At 50.0% G+C, this 26,071-nt stretch overlaps 1 protein-coding gene across 14 annotated transcripts in view; it reads right to left on the bottom strand.

Moving 5' to 3' along the window:
* The window catches only part of ELN (elastin), a 60,536-nt gene extending 38,515 nt beyond the window's left edge, over positions 1-22,021 (bottom strand). For 7 of the 14 annotated variants that reach the window (XM_083479260.1, XM_083479262.1, XM_083479257.1 and 4 more), the window contains exon 1: positions 21,846-22,019. In XM_083479260.1, coding sequence (XP_083335386.1) covers positions 21,846-21,930 — 85 coding nt within the window. In that variant the 5' untranslated portion in view covers positions 21,931-22,019. Of the gene's footprint in view, positions 1-21,845 lie in introns of all 14 variants that reach the window. The other 7 variants (XM_083479254.1, XM_083479265.1, XM_083479266.1 and 4 more) reach the window with 3 other exon arrangements.
* Positions 22,022-26,071: the final 4,050 nt, after the last annotated feature.

A 26,071-nucleotide genomic window follows, 5' to 3' on the forward strand; every position in this document is an offset into this window, starting at 1 on the left:
AAGATGTCAAATCCTGCAGGGCCCTAGTCTCTTGTGACAGAGCGTTCCACCACATCGGTGCCAGTGCTGAAAAAGCCCTGGCTCTGGTTGAAACCAATCTAACTTCCCTGAGGCTTGGGACCTCCAAAGTGTTGTTATTTATGGACCTTAAGGTCCTATGTGGGGCATACCAGGAGAGGCAGTCCCGTAGGTACGAGGGTTCTAGGCCAAACCCTGACAGGTGGCCATCCAACCTCTGCTTTGAAACCTCCAAGGAAGGAGTGTCCACCACCTTCCAATAGGGTCCAGACCAGCTCTTACCGCCAGAAATTCTTCCTGGTGTTTAGTCGGAATCTCTCATTTGAACCCATTTCCTTTTCCTAAGATGCTGGAGTAGATGGGCCTTCAGCCTGATCCAGCAGGATCTCCCTAGGTTCTTCAGGAACTCCCTCCAAAAGGAGGCCACGAGGGCCACCAGCTTTGATGGATTCCAAAGAGGATTAGACATCTATTGAAGCCATGCTGTCTATGTCCTTCCTCCACAGTTGGAGGCAGCGATGCTGGGAATCACAAGTGGCGAATCCTGCTTTCCCAGTGGTGCATCTGGCCAGCTACTGGGAGAACACGATGCTGCAACTCGGTGGCCCAGTGGCCTGATCCAGCAGCCTCTTCTCATGTTCAAGGTTAGGCACCAATTAAGCGCTACCGCCTGAACATCTGCTCCGGCGTGCTGGAGAGCGCGGTGAAAAAACATCTGGAAACCAGCATAAGAAACAGGCCTCCAATCTCCAGATCAGCAAAACTCTCTAGGTTGGTGTCCCCCCCCCCCACTATTCCCACCCCAACACACACCGATGCCTCTTCTAACCGCCTTCCCTCCCCCGTTCTCCGGAGCGGGTCTAGAACTGGTTTAAAGTTCCGGCATTCTAGCTTAATTGGCTGCTGGACAGCAGCCCAAAGTGAAGTCAACACAAGCCAAAATCCCCAAGACATGCAAGCCAGGGTGAACTGGGAAACAGGCAAGAGGCTTCGCCAAAACGGATGGAGGGAAGGAGGGTGGGAAGAGGAGGGTGATGAAATAAACAGAGACCCGAGGAGGAGCGTGGCTGCCGGCAAGGGGGGATGGCGTTGAGGGAGGAGAAAGGAGCAGGAAGAGGCTCAGATTTATCCCCTTCTGCCTTTTGGGTGGACCAATGTACTGTAGTATCGGGCTAGGACTTGGGAAACTAGGGTTCGAATTCTGCCCCTACTCAGCCATGAAGGTCTCATTGAGGGCTGCCCACTGCCTCTCAGCATCACCTACCTCACAGGGTTGTTGTGGGGATTAAATGAGGCAGGGGGACCATGTCCGCCACCTAGAGCTCATTGGAGCAGTGGTCTAGCATGGGGAGGAGAGGGTAGGGGCCCTGGGTGCAAAATTATTAGGGGGCACAACATTTCAAAAGGAAAAATACTGGCACTTCCCAGCTTGCTGTTGTCCTCTTCCATGCCGTGATCCCCACCTCCCTGGATTCAGATAGCGCCTCTTTTAAAAGAAACGAGCCCTTGCACAGACTTGCCCGAAACAAACAAAGAAACAGGCAAGCGGAAAGTTGTGTTTGCTTTTCCGCCTGCCTCTGATCCTAAGGTTATCTACAACTCCCAAACTTGGTCCATTTCAGCCCCATGTGAGATCGCCAAGCCCCACCTAGAAAACTTCCTCTTGGCATCTGTGCTAATGGTCCATGGCTTAGGGGATGCAATACTTGCCTTGCCCAAGGCATTGGCAACCTATGGTACACCACTGCCTTGGAGAAAAAAGGTGGTTCATAAACACAATGAATACATAATTCAGTGGTACCTTGGGTTAAGAACTTAATTCATTCCGGAGGTCCGTTCTTAACCTGAAACTGTTCTTAACCTGAGGTATCATTTTAGCTAATGGGGCCTCCCTGCTGCCGCCGCGATGCCATCATGAGATTTCTGTTCTCATCCTGAAGCAAAGTTCTTAACCCGAGGTACTATTTCTCGGTTAGCAGAGTCTGTAACCTGAAGCGTATGTAACCTGAAGCATCTGTAACCCAAGGTACCACTGTAATACAGAAAATACATCACACTAGATAATCCCAGCCAATGTGGGACCTCTGCCCTCCCCATCAGTTTTGCCTACTCTGTGGGGAACAAAGGGAGCAACCTTGTACAGAATCAGACCACTGATCCATCTAGTTTAGTACTGTTGACACTGACTGGCAATGGCTCTTCATAGTTTCAAGAAAGAGACAGTCTCAGGTCTACCTGCACCTGTCATTGGGGATGGAACCTGGGACCTTCTGCATTCAGAGCAGATGCTGTACTGCTTTCACTAAAAGTAAAGTAAGACTCTAGTCCTCATGGTTCTAGACAAACAGCTGGTTTAAATAGGCCTTTCCCAAATAGGAGCACAGAGAACAGCCTTTGACAAAGTCAGACCACTGGTCTATATAGCTCAGTTGGTAGAGCATGAGACTCTTAATCTCAGCACCAAGGGTTCGAGCCCCACGTTGGGCGAAAGATTCCTGCCTTGCAGGGGGTTGGACAAGATGACCCTTGGGGATCCCTTCCAACTCTACAATTCTATTATCTAGATCAGCAGTGTCTACACTGACAGGCAATGAGCCTCCAGAGTTTCAGACAAGGGTCTCCCAGCTCTACCAGGAGACGCCACTCAGGATTCTGTGTGCATAGCAGGTGCCTGACCGCCGGGCTGCAGCCATTCCTGAGGAAGATCAGCACGATCACCTGCTGCCCAGGAAACAATTACCGGTAGTTGTGCCACTTCCGCCTTGCCCAGCAGATGTCGCTGAGGCTTCAATCTGCCTAGGTATGTGCCTGGAGCAATCCTGGCCTTCCCTCACAGCTGGCTTCGCTAGAGCTCTCTGTGTCTCCTTTGTAAGAAACAAAACAAAACAAAACAAAAACACAATCTTTTGTTTCCTTCCCAAAATTGTCAGTGGCTGCAGGCCAGCTCCCCTCTGCCTTTGCCTGTAATCAGAACATGCTTCTCTTTTTCTCTTTCTCTCCCTGCCCCCCCCCCGCCCCCAGAAAATAGGCCTGCCATCAAACACAGCCCATTGGGTCCAGGATTCTGCCCCGGAAAACCTCTGGCACCAGGAGCTATTTCTCCAGACCAGAGAAGATGAATCACCAAGGGAAAGCTTGTCCAGTTCTGGGCACCACAGTTTAAGAAGGAGTCCAGGGGTCATCTAATCTCACCTCCTGCAATGTAGGAATCACAGCAAAAGATATCCTGGCAGATCCAACCTCTGCTTAAAAACCTCCAAGGGAGGAGAGTCCAGCCACTTTCTAAGGTTGTCCACTCGCCTATCGAACATTTCCTACTACCAAAAAGTTCTTCCTCACATTTAGCTGGAACCTGCACAGGCTGCTATCAGGCCAAGGTAGCAATGCATTGTTACTGGTACAAAAACCTGTTGAAAACTTAGGACCGCTTTCCTTGCAGGACCACCTGACTTCGTAATGCGTCTACTCAACTGCTTTGCTCTGCAGAACTGGCCCACTTACAGGTGCCACACAATCTCTGCACTTGTGAGAATCTGTTCTTTTAGCACGGCACCACCCAAACTTTGGAACTCCCTGGCTTTTCACATCAGGCAGGAGCCTCGGCTGCACTCTTTACAGCACCTGCTTAAAGATTTTGCTCAGGCAAGCTTGCCCAGGCATGTATGCATGTACTTCAAATCTCTCTTTAGTCTGCCGTTAATTTTAATCATTTCCCAAATGTTTCCAATTACTGTTTTTTGATGGATGACTTCTCGTAAACCGTTTGGAGCCTTGATCAAGTGGCATATAGATTTTGTTTAACAAATAAGGCTCTGCCAAAGTCTTGCTCTTGAATTTCCAGGGAAAGGGGACGCAAGACAGGCCATCATTCTCTCTCTCTAACCACAGCTCTGCTGGGCTGTCAGTGAACATGTATAAAATGGAGTTGTTGCAACACACACACACACACACACACACACACACACACACACTCCTTGTGCAATGTGACTCAGGATTGGGCAGCCATGGAGAGCGATTCCAGGAAGTGAGGCGGCTGCACGCGGAGAGACTTGGCAAGCCAGAATCTGATGCCTCGCAGACGGACGACTCTCCGAGATTTATTTGTATTTATCACTCGGCTTATATCTCGCTGTCTCCTCAGTCTAAATGCACTGGGTTTTGCAACTGCCGAGCAATAGAGAGAGAGGCCTACAATGCCTTTCCCAAGGAGGGCGTGAAAAAGGCTAGGGATCATTAGGAGAGGAATTGAAAATAACATACCCCTCCAACACCTGTCCAATGAAAATAGAGACGCCCTATTCCATTATTATTATTATTATTATTATTATTATTATTATTATTATTATACCCACCCATCTTACTGGGTTGTCCCAGCCACTCTGGGCGGATTCCAACATACTGTATTTTAAAACATAATAAAGCATTATACTGTACATTAAACAAAAAGTCCCCATACAGCTGCTTTCCGATGTCTGCGAAAGGTTGTACAGTTACTTATCTCCTTGGCTCAGGGGTCGCATAACTCCATACCCTCCAACGTTTTTCTGATGAAAATAGGGACATCCGAAGGAATGTCCTCAGGAAAAATGAGACATCAAATCAGAAACCGGGAGAGCTTCTGTAAACCTGTGACTGTCCCTGGAAAATAGTGACACTTGGAGGGTCTGGTTTCAAATTGGATGGGGGACTGTGTGCTGAGATTCCTGCATTGCTGAGTTGGACTAGATGACCCTAACTCTAAAATCCTATGATTTTTTAAAGTTGGTGAGCATGGTGGCCTCCTGCAAGAATGAGTTGTGCTTCATAAAGAAGTCTTTTTATCTGTCCTGATCATCTCACATCCCGCTTCATTGGATATCTGCAATTTCTTGTGTTAATATGAGAGGGGTAGCAGAGCTTTTCTCTATACCCATTTTCTCCAGGCCATGCATGCCATACTTATGGACTGTTGCAAAGGATGGCACTCTTCTCATGCTCAGAGGTGCTTGATTTTCCCCAGACGGTTAGCATCGCAACCATAGTCTAATTAAGCCCTGCTCTACCCCACTCCCTGTTAGCAAACAGAAAAGGACAGTCAAAGGCTGCTTAATTGTATCACTGATGTTTGTGCCCAGAAAATGAATCAACTTTTGGAAAATGCTCTCTCCACCCCCCCACCTCCCCATTTTTCCATGGCTTGCTATGAAAAACAAAATGGGGGATTTGGAAAAATAGACTTCTTTCCTAAACTCACTAACCCCCCAGGCGGTTTGCTGCAAACATGAGTGTTTTCAGGGATGGGGGGGTGCCATTTTGCAAACCGAAGCTCTCCCCACAAAGGATGTAACCGTTTGCACGCAAAGGGTGGGATGGGACTCAGAAACCCTCCGAAGATCTCATTGTTTTGCTGCAATGTTTACGTATTTTCTTTTCATTAAAAATGAAAATAAAACGGGGTGTGTGCCTTTTTTTCCCTCCTCCGCCAGAAATTTTACAGCTGGAGACGGACAAACAATTGTTTAGAGCTGGCGATTTAGGAACAAGAGAAAGGCACTCTGCGTGAGCCCAGAGTCTTTCTTGCTTGGATTCCACCCCGTCCCTGCTCTCAAGTGGCTCGGCTGTAAACAGTTGCCAAGGTCTAAGCTCAAATGAAACCCTATACTAACATGCAGACTGCAAAGTGCAAAAGGAGGCCTGGAAGATTCAGGAAAGGAAGTGCACATATTTTAAACAGCGCAACACCCTCCCACAGGAGGCAGTGATGGCCCACAACATAGATGGCTTTAAAAGATGACTAGACACATTTGTGGAGGTGAGAGCTCTCCATGGCTACTAGCTAGGATGACTCTGTCCCACCTCCGTGGCTGGAGATGGCAATGCTTCCCAAATCCCATTTTCTGGAAACCACAGGAGGGGAGAAGGCTCTTGAACTCGGGTCCTGCTTGCTGGTTTCTCACAGGCAGCTGGTTTGGCCTCTTTAAGAACAGGATGATGCACTAGATGGGCCACTGGCCTGATCCAACCGACGCTTCTTATGTTCTTACATCAAGTTTCATACATGTTGCGATGTCTCCCAAAGCATTCTGGGAGTCGCTGTTTCAGCTGGGGCATGTGGGGGAGAGGGAGGGACCTCTCATTGCTCTCTCCCCTTTGCAGAACATCAGTTCGCAGGGATTTCCTGAGAGGAATGAGTGAATAGGAAGCCACACTAAGCCTGCCCTGTAGATACAGCCACCAAAAGATCACTGTTGGATTAATGAGGGTTCATCCCCCCAATTCTACGATTCCAGCATGCCTCACATCTACTAGATAACGATCTGTCTGTCTGTTCTCTTGAGATATTGGTATCCATAATAGAAGGGCAGGTTTGCATCTAAATTTTGATATTGGCAGACGCCATTTGGAATGAAGATGGTGGATCAAAGCTTTGCAAACTGCACAGACTTGAAAACTGCACTGATCTGTTAGGTTTCTTAGCATTCCCGAGCAATGATGGGCGCTTCTCATGAACGTCTCCTATTTATAGGCATCTGTTAGCCAGATGCCACAGTCCTCGACTCAACTCAAGGGGCCTTGTTGACCTCACTGCCCCCCAAAACACCCAAGAGCTGGCCTCCCTGGCTTTCTCTGTGGCCATTGCGCTTTGACTATCCTGATGGTGTGTCCCTCTACTCCAGACATCCTCGCCAATTGCCCCCAGCCCATTTCCCAGAGCTTACGACAGGTCAAAGAGGAGAGGGTTTGGCATGAGAGCTGGTGCTGTGGGCTCAACGCTGCGGCCTCCCTTGATCTCCTTGGGGAAAACTGAGGCGCCTGCTGTGTGTGAGAGCAGTCCGCAGACAAACAGCAGGCTGGGGGTGGCTCTCAGCCGAACTTTCCAGCTCCTCCAGCAGAGCTGCAGCAAAGCTTTGCACAGCCTCGGTGCCAAATAGGCTGCGACTGGTGTCCCGTAGCAGCATAAGAAGACCCTCCTGGATCAGGCCAAAGGGGGCCCATCTAGTCCAGTATCCTGTTCTCACAGTGGCTGACCAGATGCCCCAATTGGAAACTTGCAGGCAAGACCCCAGCACAAGAGCCCTCTCTCCTCCTGTTGTTTCCAGCGACTGGTATTCAGATACATTGCTGCCTCTGAGTTTGGAGGCAGAGAGCAGCCATCATGGTTATTAGCCCCTCTCCTCCATAGATTTCTTGAATGCTCTTTTAAAGCCATCTAGGTTGGCGGCCATCACTGCTTCCTGTGGCAATGAGTTCCATAGCTTAGAGGTGGCGGGAAGAACCATCTCAGCTTCCAGGCATAAAGATGTTGGGACAGAGAGGAGATCTAGGCCTTTACTCTCAGGAAGATGTCTTGCCTCTTCTAAAATTGGCACTGGGCATCAAACCCCGTCTCCCAATTCAGGCAGGCGGAGAGTCAAAACTCTGCCACCTGAGCTGTTCTCCTCAGTAATGTGCAAAACCCACCTTGACATTTCACTCTGAACAAAACTCAGCGGCGACCGACACAACGTAGACTGTGAAGGCAAAATGCACTCGGCACATGCCCAGAGATGTCTGTGCCTGCTTTTTCATACTCCAGAGGGGAGGAAAACTGACATTCAAAAGAGGTTCTGGGGCTAAAGGTGGCTTTCATGAGCAAAATAACAGCAAACATAAGGACTAAACTTTAGGAAGAACTTTCTGAAAGTAAGAGTTGTTTGAGGATTCCCTCAGACGGTGGCAGATTCTCCTTCCTTGGAGGTTTTTCAACAGAGGTTGGACGGCCCCATCTGTCAGGGATGCTTGAGCTGTGTTTCCTGCATTACTGGGGTTGGACTAGATGACCCTAAGGGTGACCTTTCAACTCTCCGATTCTCTGATTCTTCACCTGCTTCAGTTTGGAGACGGCGCAGTTGCCTCATCTCTTGGCCAGCGCAAGATACAAGTCTGGGAGCTGGCATTTCAGACAAGGGAGGGAGCTTTGTCTGTTATATTTCAAACCAACTTGAATATATTTTTAACCTCTCCTATTTTCACAGATATGATTGTCTTGGCATGGAGGTGTCTGCAGACGCACACATCCAGCAGCAATTGGAGAGAGCTCCTGGGCGGTGGATGGAGAGAGAGAGAGAGACCTGACTCACACGCAGATGGCCTTCGGAAACTGGACCCAGGAATGGTGATTTTTACGCTGATAATCCGCCCTGCCTCCCTCTGGGAAAGGATTATGGGCCTCCCAGCTCCTTCTTACTCACACACCTTCGAGGCTGGCCAATCAGGACTCGTCTGGATGCCTCGGCTTGGCCTAAGGCCCTGAGATAATGGAGTTCCTTAGGCAACAGGCAGCCGGGGATGATAGCAGGCAGCCTGGATGCTTGTGTTTCTGTGTTGTAGCTGGCTGGCTTGCAAGGGAGCAGGCTAAGCTAATGCCTGCCAGGTGCGGACAAGGAGGGCAAGAGGAGCACATGGGCAGAGGCTACAGAGCGGGAAATGATGCCAGGCACTGCCCCCACAGCCTGGCCCCACACTTTGGCTCACAGGTGCCAAGTTAACAGAGCAGACACAAAAGCTTTAGAGCGGATCCTCCAAGTGTCCCGATTTTCCGGGGACAGTCCTGGATTTACAGAAGCCACCCCTCTTTCTGATATGATACTGGAATGTCCCACTTTTCCTTTGGACATTCATCGGAGAAATGTTGGGAGGTATGGAGTATGAGACGCCCCCAAGCCAAGGAGATAAGTAACTATACAACCTTTAGAAGACAGACCTGTATAGGGATTTTTTATTTTTTTAAAAAATGTTTGTCATTTTATTACCTACAGGACCGCCTCTCCTGGTATGTCCCACAGAGGAACTTACGGTCTTCAAACAAAAACATCCTGAAGGTCCCAGGCCACTGAGAGGTTAGGCTGGCCTCAACTAGAGCCAGGGCTTTTTCGGCTGTGGCTCCAATCTGGTGGAACGCTCTGTCATAAGAGACTAGGACCCTGCGGGACTTGGCATCTTTCCGCAGGGCCTGCAAGACAGAGCTGTTCCACCAGGCCTTTGGTCAGGGCACAGCCTGACTCTCTCCTTTGGCAATCTTCACAGAACTTTAGCCTAACGGTTGCCATCAATTTGAGTTGAATTAATTTTAATGAAATGGTTTTAGAATGTTGTATTATTTTATTGTTGTTAGCCGCCCTGAGCCTGGCTTTGGCTGGGGAGGGTGGGATATAAATAAAAATTATTATTATTATTATTATTATTATTATTATTATTATTATTATTATATATGTTGGAAGCTGCCCAGAGTGGCTGGGGCAATCCAGTCAGATGGGCGAGGGAAGAAGAAGAAATAGGACACCCCTATTTTCATCGGAGAAATGTTAGAGAGTATGTCAGAGTGTCAGAGACCTGCTGGATGAGGCCATTGGCCCATCTGTTCCAGCATCCTCTTCTCACAGTGGCCAAATAGATGCCTCTTCTGCGAAACCTGCAAGCAGGACCCAAGCACACAAGCCCTCTCCCCTCCTCTGGCAGTTCCCCAAAACTGGTATTCAGTTACTGCCTCCGGCCACAGAGGCAGAGCATAGCCACCCCGGCTAGTATCCATCAATAGCCCTCTGCTCCTCCATGAATTTGACTAATCCTCTTTTAAAGCCATCCAGGTTGGGAGCCATCACTTGCTCCTGTGGGTAGAGAAAGGTTTCCCCCCCCCCCTCAGAAAACTAGAAATCATGGACATCCCAGGAAGCCAAACACTGGGAGATTCAGTACAAGAAAAAGCAACTCCTTCTTCACGCAGAGCAGAGTTAAACTGTGGAACTCACTGCAGCGATGACCAGCAACTTGGGTGGCTTTAAAAAGAGGATTGGACAGATTCATGGGCTATTGATGGCTACTAGGCATGATGGCTGCATGGATGGAAGCAGCAATGCTTATGAATGCAAGTTGGTGGGAACCACAGGAAGGGAGAGTTGCTCCTGAGATTGACTCCTGCTTGAGGTTTTCCCATTGGGGCTTCTGGTTGGCCACTGTGAGAACAGGATGCTGGACTCGATGAGCCCCTGGCCTAATCCACCAGGCTCTTCTTAGGCTCTTAAATCATGTTTTTAATCGAGAAAGTTGGCTGCTATTCCAGCCAATCTGATCCCCACACGGGTCTGTGTTTATCTCCTGTCTGGGAACGTATGTTCAGCTGAAGGTGTGGCCTGGGGTGTCTCAAAAGGGAGAGGGGGGACATTTTCTGGCAAGATAATCAGATTCTGTCCCTCCACACACACACACACACACCCATCATGTTCCAAAGATGGAGAGCAATGTTTGCATTTGCTGTGATCTCAGACTGAGAATGTTTTCTTGTCACAGGGAAATTAAGGGATCATTTTCTCATTTTCCTCCCAGATTTGTTTCGGGGGTATAAAATTGAGAGGAAGCGAGAAAGGTTGCTCTCTTGGTGGGTGTTAACATTTGGGGGTGGGGGGGGCAAGGGATACATTTGTCGACTCTGGAGGTCATTTCCCACCCACCCCACCCCAATCCAAAGCATTACCAAGGACTTCTGATGGCGCCTCATGCAAATTCCTGCCAGAGGGAAAAGTCTGGAGAGACGTTCAGGAGACCCCCAACAAGCTGCCCTTCTGAAACCTACAGATTTTGTGGGGTGGGCGTGCAAATGGGAATTGGGATTCTGGTGGATCTCCCGGACGCTGACTGTTCAAATCTCACAGATGAGAAAAGCAGAGGTCGAATGGTCTACCTCACAAAACCACCCACAGAATCAGTTCCTAACCAGTTGTCTCATTGGGAAGTACAGGTACATTAAGCAGGATTTGAGCACAAGAGCAACACTCCTCTCCTGTGGTTTCCAGGAACTGGTATTCAGAACTGGTATTCCCTCCAACCATGGGGGCAGGGCATAGCCATCACAGCCAATAGCCACTGATGGCCTTATTATTGTCCAATCTTCTTTTAAAGCCATCCAAGTTGGCAGCCATCATGGAGACCTCCACAGTTGGACTCTGCACTGCATTAAGGACTTCCTTTTGCCTGTCCTGGATCTTCAAACACTCAGCGTCCCTGGATGTCCCTCAGTTCTAGTGTTATGAGAGATGGAGAAAAACTTTTCCCTACTCACTTTCTCCATTCCAGGCGTCATTTTCTATCGAGTCGCCTCCTTCTTGCCATTTCTCTCAACTAAAGAGTCCCAAATGCTGCCACCTTTCTTCACAAAAAAGCTTCTTTTCCTCCACCCACGTCCTCAAGGCCAAAGCTCAGATCGGGGAAGAGAGGTCAGGAGTTGAGAGTGCCACCAAGTGCCGGCATCTCGTGCCCAGCTGCCTCAGCCTCCCTCCCTCCCCTCTGTGTCCCCGCACAACGACAGCCAAGCTAATCGCCTTAGCACTGAGACACGCCAGGCTCAGGAGGCCCAAGACTGCCGTGGCAGAGATGAATATCATAGAATTTTAGAGCTGGGAGGGACCCCAAGAGTCATCTCCTCCAACCCCCTGCATTATGACTTGGACAAATCACGTCTGCATCTGCAGTCGAGCAAGTGCAGCCAAATTTCTGGCCCAAATAATAGTTTCTTTCTGAGACTAGAACCAGCTTTGTCAACTCAGTACCCTCCAGATGTTGCTGGACCACAACTCCCATCAGCCACCCCGGTCAGTGCAGCTGTGCTTTTTCATCACTGGTTCTTAAAGGTAAAGGTAAAGGGACCCCTGACCATTAGGTCCAGTCGTGACCAACTCTGGGGTTGCGGCACTCATCTCGCTTTATTGGCCGAGGGAGCCAGTATACAGCTTCCGGGTCATGTGGCCAGCATGGTTCATGTGGTTCAGCATGGCGAACCAGAGCAGCGCATGGAAACACCTTCCCGCCAGAGTGGTACCTATTTATCTACTTGCACTTTTGACATGCTTTCGAACTGCTAGGTTGGCAGGAGCAGGGACCGAGCAACGGGAGCTCACCCTGTCGCGGGGATTCAAGCCACCAAGCTTCTGATTGGCAAGTGCTAGGCTCTGTGGTTTAACCCACAGCGCCACGCACGTCCTGTCACTGGTTCTTAGAGGTAGACTAATTTGGTATATGGAAGCTCCACTTACAAGAATGCAGGGAGCTGCCTTCTATTATACCCTGTCCAACCACCTCAGTATTTTGACTGGAAGCAGCTCACCAGAGTTTCTGGTAAAGAATTTCTCCCAGACCTACCTGGGAATGCCAGGAATCGAACCTGGGAACATTTGCATGCTCTGCCACTGAGCTATGACTAGGGATGGGGAGAGAAATACAGCTCAGTTTGCATTTAAAAGCAAGCCTCCCTAATATGCACTTTGCACAAAGCAACATGCAAACTGAAACAGAGAACCCATCCTTCAAAATCTGAACATCTCCAGATTTTGCAATGCAGTTCTCCAGCCAAGTTATGTGTACAAAAATCCATACTCTGGGGTAGAGTGTGGCTAAAGAGCATCTGACAGTCAAATAATAAAATAAAATACAGCCAAGCATTGTGGAAGGGGAAATTGCTTTGCACTAAAAAGCTGACAAATTTTCTGAAGGACTAATTTGTAAACCGATAGGAAAACGTGAGAAACTGAAAATTGGAAAAATGATAAATTGGTAGGAACTGAAATTAACAGATCCCACCCCCCAACCCAGCACCGTGGGTGTCAGACTAGCATCAGGGAAAACTGGATTCAAATCCCCACTGAGTCATGAAGCACAGTGTCCGGCTTCAGGCCAGTCTTCATCTTTCAGCATGATGCACCCACCTCGCAGGGCTGTTTTGATGCTCAAGTGACTGAGAAGGCTTTCTACACTGTTACGAGTTCCTTGGGGAAAAGGCAAGAAAAAATGTGTAATAGAATCATTCATTTGTAGAGTTGGAAGGAACCCCTGGGGTCCTCTAGTCCAACCCTCTGCAAGGCAGGAATCACAGCTAAACAATCCCTGACAGATGGGCCATCCAACCTCTGCTTAAAAACCTCCAAGGAAGGAGAGCCCACCACCTTCTGTCCACCACACAGCTCTTACCGCCAGAAAGGTCTTCCTAATGTGTTGTCAGAATTGCCTTTCTTGCAATTTGAATCCATTGGTTTGGGCCCTGCCTTCTGAAGCAGCAGAAAACAAGCTTGCTCCATCTTCCTTCAGGTATCTGAAGATGGCTTTCATATCACGTCTCAGTCTCCTTTGTTCCAGGCTTAACTCATACCCAGCTCTCTCAACCGTTCCTCATAAGACCCGGTTTCCAAAACCTTGATCATCTGGGTCACCTCCTCTGCACACCTTCCATCTTGAAAATACCCTTCTTAAACAGGGGTGCTCACAACCAGACACAGGACTCCAGGTGGTGTCTGACCAAGGCAGACTAGATTGGCCCTATTACTTCCCTTGATCTGGACAGTTGACTTCTGCTGAATCGCATTGACCATCACACTGTTGACTTGTGTTAAGCAGAATACAGTGGGCCTATTGCTATGAACTGGGTGCCTTGATGCCAATTGCTGCATTAATTCCCAAGCCTTCCTCTGCTCCTGCTACTCACGAGGGAGGGGAGAGGCAGCTTAAGAAACTGACTTAACGGCTTAAGCAAGGCCTTGCCATGTCCCGAACAGCTTAAGAAAACACATGAAGGGCATGCAAGCTAGGAAGGAAAGGAACGAGAAAAGCACAATATCTTTATGGGATCAGGGAGGCGAGACTTTCCTTTCCCCCGCATGCAAGCCTCAGATCCCAATCCTTTTTTTGGTTACAGAAGGAGGATAGAAAGCCTAGTAAGGGTCGTTATCTTATCTTGCAGGCCTCTTCTTAACAAAGGTTTCGTGAGGACACCATAAGAAATAACATTGGGCCCATGATATATCGGGAAGGAAAACATTGGGGCTGCTAATTTGCCCCAGCTCTAATAAGCAGCTGCTCAGTTTCCAACCACCTCCAGAGCCTTGCAAGTCCTATTTGTTGCCAGCTCAAGAAATCTGTGAAGTTTTCGTTGATGGAGCAACCTTTTTCTCCCTCCCTTCCTGGCCCGTCGAGTCCAGCCTGCTCTTTTTGCCTCCAGAGGCCCCATAGGAACCATGGAAGAAGAACCTGCAGATGACAACCAAGCCCTGTTGTTTTGGCTCCCGTCATTTTGTTCTCAGAGGTAGACTTCCTCTGTAGATGGAAACCCCACTCATAAGAACACAGTGAAATGCCTTGTGCCACTCTGTAGAGCCAGTTGAGCTTGTTGGTCCATCTAGCTCAGTACTGCTGACACTGATTGGCAGGGGCTCTCCAAGATTTCAGAAAACCATGGAATTGTAGAATTGGAAGGGATCTCCAAGGGTCATCTAGTCCAACCCCTTGCAATGCAGGAATCACAGTTCAAGAATCCCTGACAGGTAGCCACCCAACCTCTCTTTTAAAATCTCCAAAGATGGAGCCTACCACGTTCCAAAGGAGTTCATTCGCTGTTGAACAGCTCTTACTGTGAGGAAGTTCCTAATAATAATAATAATAATAATAATAACAACAACAACAACAACAACAACAATAATAATAATAATTTATGTGTACCCTTGTACCCTGCCCATCTGGGTGGGTTTGCCCAGCCACTTGGGCCGCTCACAATAGAATTTTTAAAACATGATAAGACATCAAATATTAAAAACTTCCCTAAACAGGGCTGCCCTTCAGATGTCTTCTAAAAGTCAGGTGGTTGTTTATTTCCTTGACATTTGATGGGAGGGTGTTCCACAGGGTGGGTGCCACTACCAAAAAGGCCCTTTGCCTGGTTCCCTGTAACTTCACTTCTCGCAGTGAGGGAACTGCCAGAAGGCCCTCAGAGGTGGACCTCAGTGTCCAGGCAGAACGATGGGGGTGGAGACGCCCCTTCAGATATATCAGATTCTAATGTTTAACCAGAATTTCCTTTCTTGAGAATGGGATCCATTGGTTTCGATCCTCCTCTCTAGAGCATTGCAAAACAAGGTGGCTCCGTCTTCCATGTGACAGCCCTTCAGATATCTGAAGATGGCTATCCTATCGGCTTTCACTCTTCTCTTCTGCAGGCTAAACACCCCTAACTCCCTCAAGCCTTCCCAGCTAGGAGAAATCTGTCCTAAAATGAATTTTCATGAGGACCTTTTTTTATTATCACTAAAATTTGCAAACTGATGTCGAAATGTGGGGAACTGAAATTCAGATTGCAGGGGGTTGGAGAAGAGGGCTCTTTGAGCCCCATCCAACTGTACAATTCTATGATTCCGATTCGAAAAAAAACGAGAAACATTTGCCCCTCCCACACAGCCACTACCATTTCTCTGCCTCCCTCCCTCTGCTTCCCAAGGCAGCCGGACGCACATATTTCTAGCCTCTTGGCGGGAGGGAAAAACAAGGCGGGAGAAAGCCAAGGGGAGGGCGGGAGGAGGAGGGGTTAAGCAACCCTCCCTTTCCCTTCCGCCTCCTATCCTCCTAGCTCAGGCTTCCTCAAACTCAGCCATCCAGATGTTTTTGGCCTACAACTCCCATGATCCCTAGCTAGTAGGACCAGTGGTCAAGGATGCTGGGAATGGTAGTCTCAAAACATCTGGATGGCCGAGTTTGAGGAAGCCTATGACCTAGCTGGGACGCAGGTGGCGCTGTGGGTTAAAGCCTCAGCACCTAGGATTTGCCGATCGAAAGGTCGGCGGTTCGAATCCCCGCGGCGGGGTGCGCTCCCGTCGCCCGGTCCCAGTGCCTGCCAACCTAGCAGTTTGAAAGCACCCCCGGGTGCAAGTAGATAAATAGGGACCGCTTACTAGCGGGAAGGTACACGGCGTTCTGTGTGCTGCGCTGGCTCGCCAGATGCAGCTTGTCACGCTGGCCACGTGACCCGGAAGTGTCTGCGGACAGCGCTGGCTCCCGGCCTCTAGAGTGAGATGAGCGCACAACCCTAGAGTCTGTCAAGACTGGCCCGTACGGGCAGGGGTACCTTTACCTTTATGACCTAGCTACTGCTTTGCAGAGGCCCATCAACCTGCAATCCTTCAAGCAGGGCTGCTGTATCTTTAAGTTTTTGCACAGTATCTTTAAATTTTTACACAGTGCCTGCAACACTCCTGTCCAGCGGAGTGCATGGTTCCTAGACGTAGGCCCAGGCTCTCACTGAACTCTAAAGATTGCTTTGGAACAGAACCCAAGCCCTGATTCCTCAAAATTGTTGACCGGTTTAAAGGATCTGAAGGCCTGCCAAACTCAAAAAATGCACCGTCCTGTTTTCCTTAAGCAATTTCCCTGCAATTCTCTGAATGCTTCAATGTGGGAGGAAGGCCACTTGGACCAAGTGGGAGCTACCTCCCAGTAAACACGCCAAGGATCAGCCGACGGGAGGCCACTTCTCCTGGGATAAGCGTGGCCTTTTGCAGCAAATGGCCCTCCGATTTGAAAAACTGGCTTGGCGTTTCCCAGACTTTTTGGGGTCACCTCCCCCCGCCAACTATTATCATTATGATCACTTGTTAATTTACACCAAACCTTTTTCCCTGAAAGAGAAAATAAACTCATCCCTGTTGACCACCACCAAACAAACAAACAAAAAAACACCACAAAAAAACATTTTTCAGAATAGTGGTTTGCGTGACCTACTAAGCAAGGCAAGAGCCCAATAAAATTCAAAGCACCAACAATTAATTGCACATTCATTCAAAACCCATTTAAAAGTATTTTGATCAATGCAACAAAAACTGATAGAATCACAGCATTGCAAGGTTGGAAGGCTTCCCAAGAATTCAACCCCTGGCAATGCAGGAACCACAAAAATCTCAGCTTTTCAAAGGCTGTGGTCATTTCCACCTCCAGCGCCCCCCTGCCACACCCTTGCATCTCAGTGCCGCTGCCCCCACCAGGTAATCTGACCACCTGCCAGGGAGTGCTATCCACTTTGAGGACCATTGAACCAGCTGGTCCAAGTCCCGTTTAGTGCTAACAAACTCTCTTAAGGGGGATCTGGGAGGCTTGAAATGAGCCGTCCACAGTCATTAGCACCTGGGCAGCTGGTTAAGCTTGCAGGCTCAGCGAACTTGGCCACTGGGGTGAGATTATTGAATTTCTTCTGAAACTACAGTCATTGTCCCTAAATTTTCATCAATGCATAACAATCAGCAGGTGCACATTTTATGCAAATCTGGATCCTTTCTGGTGGGGGTGGGTGTATTTGCAAGTTATTATCTTTTAAATTTATTTGGACTCTCTGCCTTTCTTCAGAGCATGGATTCGAGGTGGCGTCCAACCTATCAAAGGCAAAGTAATGAAAGCAAACTAGCGGAAAGCAATAATGAAAAGACATCAGAGCACTTTTAGAGGCAGCGTTTAAAGCACAAGAGCGTTCTCCCCTCCTGTGTTTTCCAGGAATTGTTACTCAAAAGCATTGCTGCCTCCAACTGTGGAGGCAGAAAAAAGCCATCATGACTAGTAACCACCAATAGTTTGTGAATTTCTCCATTCCAAAGCCATCCATATTGGTGGCGGGTCACTGCCTCCAGGGGGAGAGAGCTCCACAATTTAATTCATTGGAGCTCACTTCGGAACACGGAGGGTGGGTGTGAATAGGCCTTGAGGATCCTTAATGTATAGGGAAATGTGGTCTTTTTCTGGGTTTCGAATGGGTGTCTGTGTGCGAGGGGAAAGTTAAATCCAATTTAGCCACTGCTTAAAGCAACACAGAGTAGGAATTACAGACATAAACTGACCTTCTGACCACAGAAGAGAATACTAGCTTGTGTTAAAAACAAAAAACGGCCCATTTTTGTCATTACCAAAAGAATTTACTAGCCACTGTTAGGGATCTCTAGGCACTCTAGCACCTCATAAAGAAAAACCACCCTCTTGATCATTTGCAAGCTGTGGTCAACCAGCAGGCAATCTCGGCTCACCCCTGGCGACTAGGAAAAGAGCTGTTGGGGAGCCCGCTTCCCCTTTCTGTGGCTGTTTCCCTTCCAGGAATGAAAGAAGGGGAAATCAGAGCTCTGCCAACTCTCATGAGATCTTTTGTGCACAGAACTCCTGTTTAGGCAGGAGGAAATAGCTGAACTGTAGAGTTGGAAGGGACCCAAAGGGGCATCTAGTCTCTCATAACGGACACACCTTTGTAGGAAGGACAAAAAAGTGCAGGCATGGCTCTGGCTTCCAGAGACAATTTCTCCCTGATAAATATTTATGGAGAAGCGTCTGTCGGAGGAATGGTGGCGAAATACAGGGGTGTTGTTAGCGGTGACCAAGCCCCGGGTCCCAGATTTCCTGCCCCCACTTTTTAGTCACAATTTCCCCTTTCCTTGAGAGGTGCTTAGGGGCTTCTATAAACTGCTGTTGAGAACCCAGCCAGCAGCCATCTTCATATGCCCAGAAATTAATCCATATCGTGGGCCTGAGAGTCCTGAACCTTCAAACTATTTCATGGATGCTATTTCATAGAACTGTAGAGCTGGAAGAACCCTGAGGACCATTCAGCCGAACCCTCTGCAGTGCAGGAATATGCAGCTGCCCCGTACGGGAATCAAACCTGGAACCTTCGCATTCTCAGCACCGTGCTGTAGCCAACTTACTAAGCTATCCAGGCTGACTTTTTGGTTACATCCCAGGAGCGCCCAGGAAAAGCGGAGGGGGGGGGGGGAATCCAACTTATTGCATGGGAAGGCAGGAAACTGCCTTCTACCAAGTCAAACCTTTGGTCCATGTAGCTCAGGACAGTCTGCACTGACTGGCAGCTGCTCTCTAGGGGTTCAGGCAGGGGTCTCTCCCAGCTGGGGACAGAACATGGGACCCTTATGCATGTGCAGCCATACTCGGGAGCAATCCCAATTGACACCTGCTTTGCATACACCAAATTCCCTGCCTCCCAGACCTGCCACACTTGCAGCAATTCGTACGAGGCAGCCTGAACAGCGAACATGCAAAGGGCACCCCCCAGCTCCAGCCAGGAGTTTCCCGGTGGCATCAGGGCCGGCTCTGCTGCTGGGCAAAAGGAAGAGGAGGCTGCTTCTGGTGGCAGGGAAGCACTGAATGGTGGCAAGGTGATGAAGGAACCAGTTGGGCACACCAAGCAGCCTGGCCACCCCTGCCCTCTCAGCTGACTTGCTGGCGGTAATGGGGTTCTTGGTGATGACATTTTACCACCTGAGGCAAAGGGCTGGAGGGCAAGATCTCTGCCCTGTCCCAGTGGCCCTGACAGAATCTGACTGGACTGATGAATGACTTATTTCGACAAGATCCTCAGCTCTTCCCGAGGCAGCAGGGCGGCTTAGGGGCTGCAGAGTAGAGGCTAGCTTAGGGGGCTTGGCAGAGGGGTTGGGGCACTGCTGCCTGTAGCCTGAACCAGTTGCCTCACTCCACATAAGGACCCCACTGCCCGTGCAGTCAGGGTCTCTCTGTGAATTTGGGGACCACCTTCTCGCCCCCACCCTGGGCTCCTTTGGGAGGATGGGGCAAGATATAAATTTCCAGTGGTGCCTTGGTACTCAAACAGCTTGGCTCCCAAACAAATCAGCTCCCGAACGTTTGCGAACGTTTGCATTTGCGAACGTTTTTTGGAAGCCGAGCGTCCAACGCGGCTTCCACAGCTTCTGCTTGAATGCAGGAAGCTCCTGCAGCCAATTGGAAGCTGTGCCTTGGTTTTCGAACTGTTCCAGGAGTTGAACGGACTCCCGGAACAGATTAAGTCTGAGAAACAAGGTACCATTGTAATAAAGAAGGAAATAAATAAATGGACTCTCGCAGCAAAATGACTTCGGTCTACCAGCGTGGAAAAACCCGCTCAGAAGGAATAGATGGTGACGGAGCTTGTGCGTTCCTCTAGTTCACTTCGAGAGAGAGAGAGTAGGAGGAATGTTTCTTGTCCCATGGAAGCGGGACATAGAATCACAGAATTGGAAGGGGTACCAACGGTCTAGTCTGACCCTCTCTTATCTTGAGTGGGCCTGCTTCACCCATCACAGCTACCTCACAGGTTCCCCCATGATGTCACAAAGGTTGTCAGGTTGCCACCCCCGGCCCCTTATAGCAAAGGGAACATCTGTAACCCTACAGACCCTGTCGGACTCCAACTCCCAGCAGCCAACGATGGGGAATAATGAGAGCTGGAGTCCTGCAATGTCTATGGGGTCACCAGCTCCCCAGCCCTGACCGTGGCGATCTTTGGGTGCCCTTCTTCACCCAGGTCCCAACATTTGAGCCCTAGGCAATCCTTCCCCTACTGGATGCAGACACAATCTGTCAAGCAGGTTGCTGGAGTGAGAAAGCCCAGCCTTCTGAACAGCAGGTCTCTGTCTAGTTTGACCCAGAGACGGGGAATTCTTCCAGCCTATCATATCTGAATCTTCCCAAAGAGATTTTTTCTTTTAATGGGATCCTCAAGCTGTCACCCCACATGCTTGGACTGAAGCGATGACAGTTCCTGAGGGCGGCAAGGGGAGACAGTACGATCTCGCGGGGAATGCCAAAATAGAAAAGCAAGACAGTGTGTTTCATTAATGCCTCTTGCTGTGTTCAAAACCCGGGAAGAGCATGTTTTCCAAGAGGACACCCAAGTTGCAGGCAAAGGCGGCGGCTGTTTGGCGGGACCGCGGTGTTCCCAGAGATGGGGCAAAGGCGTCTGGGATGGGGGCATCCCTTCTGTTGAACCCCATGGGAACCTACGGGCATGACCCACCTCTCCTGCCTGCTTCCCCTTTTTGGATCGGGTGCAAGGCAGGAACCTCACTTGGATCCTGCCCTCCCGCTCCCCATGGGCTTCCCTTTGCCCTCCGACTGGGCAAAGCGTCTGTGGTCGCCTGGGGAGAGCCACGGCGTCACCACAGGAGAGCGACCTGTGCAAATTGTGTGGGCTGTGCAGGTGGCACATCCTTCTGACATGCAATAAATCATAGGATTGTAGAGCTGGGAGGGACACAGCGACTCAACTAGTCCAACTCCCTGCAAAGCAGGAACCGCAGCTAATTCTTGAGCCACAACCAAACTAGACTCACTTGTGGGGGGCAAGCGGGGAGCTAACTCCCCCACAACACCAAAGAAGATGAAAGTAAATGTTGGGGTTCAAGAGGAACCCTTTTTACCCCGACGTTCTGTGCCCCAATCCCCAAAGCACCGCTATGGCTCCTCAATGCACTCTGCACATGCTCAGAAACACTGCATTACATGCTTGTACCATCTGAGGGGCTGAGGTTTGGTGTTTGGCAAACACCTTCTGGGGATTCAGTTAAGCCTCTCCTGTCCTCTCCTGGAGTCCACTGGCTTCATATCCTGCCCCCCTTCCATTCAACCACCACGATAGACCCTTAAAGTTTGTCAATGGTAATATTAGTGACTCCCTGCGGGCCGGCAGCACCTCAGCCACCTTCAGGGTGCACCCGGAAGATTTCAGAGACCCTGAAGACGGTGAGTGCCAGTATCGGGGGCTCCAGAATTTTGCCCCTTGTCACCAACAAGCAGGGAGTAGAGGGATTGGTCCCTGCAGCATGTCTGAGATTTGGAGCAGTGAGTCTTGCTCCGGAGGGGGGGGGGCAGGCACTGAGTTTTTAAAAGGTGCGGCGGCAGGTGCCCACCAGTGGGGCAGGAGCTGGAGAGACCCACAGCAGAGGGAGGCAGAGGTGACTCCTCTCAGTCTTGCCCCCCATCCTGCTCCTTGCTGTGTTCTACAAGTGCACCTCAGAGGGGAGGCTGTGACAGCCAGTGGCCTGTTGCAAGAAAGCAAAAAGGTGGGTGCAGGCGGAGGTCAGGTGCCCCGATTGCCCAGACGGAACAGCCTCCGCCGCAGATGGCTTGGAAGCGAGGCGGCTCGACGACCCCTTCCAGGGCCGAGGGGGGGAAAGCATCTGGTCAGAGGCTGTCTGCGGTTTTCGTCCTGAGCCTTCTCTGCTGCTCCCGCTGTCTCTTACCTCCTTGCCACGAAGCCGGGAGACTGGAGAGCAGGAGGACAGTGACAGCCCCGGGAAGGAAGGAAGGAGTCCGTAGCCTGGCCATCTCTCTCGACGCAATGCCCCAGCCCGCTGGCCGCCGGAGTGTTTTATCCTAGCGGAGCTGCTTAATTGTGGCTTCCAAGGATGTAAAAGGGGGGGGAGAGAGGGGAGGGATGAGGGGAGGGGACAAGGCTCAGGACACTACGTCATTGGGAGAGGGGGCACACACACACACACACACACACACACACACACACACACACGGATCTCTCTCTCCAAGAGCCTGGCTTGCCTTTGTAATTTCTCTCTCCCCAGCACGGGTGGGATCTGTTGCCAAAAGCGAGCTCTGCTGCCAAGAGAGATTTCAGGAAAAGGGGGAGGGAGCTGGAGGGAGGGGGGATCCAGATTGGTACAGCGGCTCCCCCCCTCCTTTTAGGGAGGGGGATAAAGTTCTGGCTGAATCAGATGCCCCGGACCAATGCAGGGCATCAAGGCCTGAGGCCAAGAGGACGGGCCAGGAGGCAGTCAGGTTGTGGGACTTAAGCGAGGGGGACAAGGGTCCCTCGTCGGAATGGGTTTTGGAAGCGGGGGGTGTCTTGGAATGGAATGTGAGGGGCCCTGAGGATGGGAGCTGGATGGAAACGGGTCCCCGCTGAAAAGACAGGACTAAGGGTGGGGTGAGGGAGAGAGCAGGGGTGGGGGAAGGTGGCGGAAATTAAGTCGGAGAGTCTGGAGATAAGCTATCTCCAAAGGGTTCCAGCTCTGAGCAGCTGAACCCCTGGGCCGCAGCCAGCCAGCCCCCGCTAAGCGGTTGCTTCAGTTTTGTTTGTGCTCAGACATCCTACACCTGGACCGGTGCTCTGCAACACAGGGAACCATGGCCTGAAAGTGGCCCTGAGCCAAGGGGGTCGCGGACCCCTGACCTTTAGCAAAACAACAGCACCAATGCTCTCGTTGCCACATTTGCAAAGGCGGAGTGGCACAGATAAACCTGCCCACTTCAGGTCCTTGTTCTTCCAGTCCCCCAGTCTGCTTCTGCATGTTTCCACATCGGTTTGCAATTTGTTTATTTATTCCGGAAAGCCCTCACGAGAATTCGTCAGCTCCGAATGCACACAGTTACATGCAGTTTGTTGCATGCAATTTTTGGCCTGGCTCTATGCGGGATTTTTTTTTTTTTTTGCAAAACGGTTTCACATAACATAATGCATTTCGGGCATGTTCTTTTTGCTAATACATGCAACGTTAGGCACACTTTGCTTAACAAGAATGCATTTTTGTTACTTGGCTGGAGAACTGCATTGCAAAATTCGGAGAAGTGCATATGTCAAAGGTTCGGTTCTCGGGTTGTTTGGGAACGTGCGAATTAGATAGTCTCGCCTGCAGAATTTATCCCCTCCCCCCACCTTCAGGGCAGTGAGAGAGACACAAACATCTTGGGGACGTAGGTAGTGAATTTCAAGATGTCTTGCCCTGCTGCATTCACCACAAAGTGCTGGGCAACTCTCTTGGCTTCAGTTGCCCTTCTGTGAAATGGGTACATCCATCAACACGTTGACAAAATTCCTAGTAGAAGCGATTACAAGGAAATCTGTAATGATGAAGGTGGTTAGGAGATGGCAGGATTGGAGATGATCCTTCCAAATGATGTTCCTTCTCACATTGGTGACTGAAATGCTCTCTGCACATGCTCAGGGCAGACCCTAGAAGAAGAGTATCTCTCCATCCTGCTACAGAAGGTGGAGTAGAGAAGCCTCATGCATACCTGACCATAATGACTGAAGCACGGTTTGTATATGCCCAGGAGAACTCTTGCCATCTTCAAGATGCTCATAAAATCTTCATTCTAGGCCCAGAAACCAGGTGTTACCTTTGATAGAGTCCCATCCCTTGCTATGCCACCCACCTTGGTGTGGGCAGCAGTGGCAGATAGAGTAGGACTGCTCCCCCACTATGTGTAGGGTCACATATAGAGGAGACAGATGGCTATAACCCCCCATCCACAGAAATCTGGCATGGGGCGCAGAATTCCCCACTCAAGAATTTCTGGAACCTTTTGCTTCCAAGGAATTGTTCTTCCCAGCCTCCTAGAAAGCCTGTATTTTGTTGACTTTTTTCCTCGATGCCAGAAATGGGTGCCTTCCCTGCCCCCTCCCACCCCCGTCTGGCAAATTTATTCGCCAGATCCCATCATTTTCAGGATGTCAGTGTTTGGAAGACATTAGCCAGGTTGTTGGACGGGATTTTTAAAAAAGGTTCATCTCAGTGCCTTCAAACAAGAGGATGGATGGCCATCTGTGAGGGATTCATTAGCTGTGATTCCTGCATTGCAAGGGTTGGACTAGATGTCCCTTGGGGTTCCCTTCGATCTCTACAAAACTTTATTTAAGGTGTAGAGAGGAATGTTGCTTCTTATCTCAGAAGTACTTGGATGTGGCATGAAGCTAGCAGGAGTTTCAGGATAGACAAAAAAAAAAACATTTGGAAAGGATCAAAAGGCGGGTGACCATCAGTGACTTGAACGCCAGGTACTGATTAATTTCCATGAGAGCTCTTTTTTAAAAAAATGCAAACCGATTCAGAAATGTGGCAAACTGAATTTAAGAAGAATTAAAAGCCAAAGGTGACAAATGCATCCATCCCCATCTCAGAGGAGGTTGCTGTTTGGGTCTACAGTGGGCAATTCGTCCCTATTGTTGTCTGGGGCAGGGGTCTGCAACCTTTAAGACAAAAAGAGCCACTTGGACCCGTTTCCAAAGAAAAAGAAAAACCTGGGAGCCGCAAAACCATTGCGACATTTAAAGCATGCGCGCCGCTGCCCTCTGATCTGACAGCGGGCGGGAAGGTGACGTTGGGACGGTGCGTGACTAACGCACGCACCGCCCCCATGCGACATCACAGCCAGTACAGCGCCCGCCACAGTGGGGAGTGTTGGGGTGCACAATGCGCCTCCTCCCCTCGCTAGTATCCATCCCGGAGCCGCAGCAAAGGTGTAAAAGAGCCACATGCGGCTCCGGAGCCGCAGGTTGCAGACCCCTGGTCTGGGGCATAATAGGATCATTCCATCACACCTGATCCGGAGGAGGCTGCCTGTTGCAAACCTGCATGATTCACTGGTCTAGGCTCTCCTCCTTTGAATCAGTAATTTTGTTGCTACCCTGCATCAGCTGCAGTTGGGCCCTTCTGCCCCAGGCAAAACCGCTGCACCCCTCTGCTGCACACCCAGACCAGTGACTCCGGCAGAAACCCAGAGAACAGACTCCTCTGAGAGCAAGTTTTCTTTAGAAACAAGGGCTTCAGGGCTCAAGAACGGAGCATCCTACCAGCGATTTTCAACTGAGAAAGAGAGAAACCAAATATCAGACATTTGGGAAGCCACACCCTGCAAATATCGGACAGTTTCCTCAGCCGACTTCCCTGAGGAGGCCTGGCAATCTGAGCCCCAGAATATTCGCAGGGTTGGAAAAACACGGCAGCCCTCCGCCGGGCAGAATAAGACTTTCCAGTGGCATTGGCTCAGGCAGCTGGGCAGGGGCCTGCCCGTTTCCCCAGCCACACCTAGGCGCCTGCGCCAAACTGTCGGGCACAGTGGAGGAGACAGGAAGAGACGTGGGCCTCCTTCTCCCTACATGAACAAGGTGGCAGGCAGGGAGCAGATTTCTCAGAAGGCCAGAGCTTGCAGGCACTCAACAAGGCAAAGAAAGCCTCTTTTCCTAATGTGATGCATCCGTTCACTTATGGAACTCCCTGCCTCAGGAGACTTGCCCAAACGCCAGAGCTCGCAGGCACTCAGCAAAGTCCATTTGGTTGCTTCAGAATGAGCAAAGGATGCAGCCATTCATTTACAGAACTCCCTGCCACATGTAGAAGCAATGGCTGAGAGGCAGTGTGGCACAGTGATTAGCATGTTGGACTAAGACCTCAAGGTTTGTATCTCTATTTATTAGCCACAAAGCTCACCGGGTGTGACTACCTCACTGGCCCAACCCAGTTCACTGGGGTGCCATGGGGGTTAAGGGGGGAGGATGAGGCGTGCATAACAGCTTGAGATACTTGGAGAAAAGGGGGCAATATAAATGCATTAAATAAATAAATAGGTGGACTTTCTATGATATGCAAACCAGGCCAGAGCCTTATCTTAAGAGAGACAGTGTGGCAGAGTGGTTAGAGTGTCAGGCTGCACCTGGGAGATGCCAGGGTTCAAG

This window comes from Podarcis liolepis (genome assembly GCF_965112155.1).
Source record: "Podarcis liolepis genome assembly, chromosome: 16".
Lineage (NCBI taxonomy): Eukaryota > Metazoa > Chordata > Lepidosauria > Squamata > Lacertidae > Podarcis > Podarcis liolepis.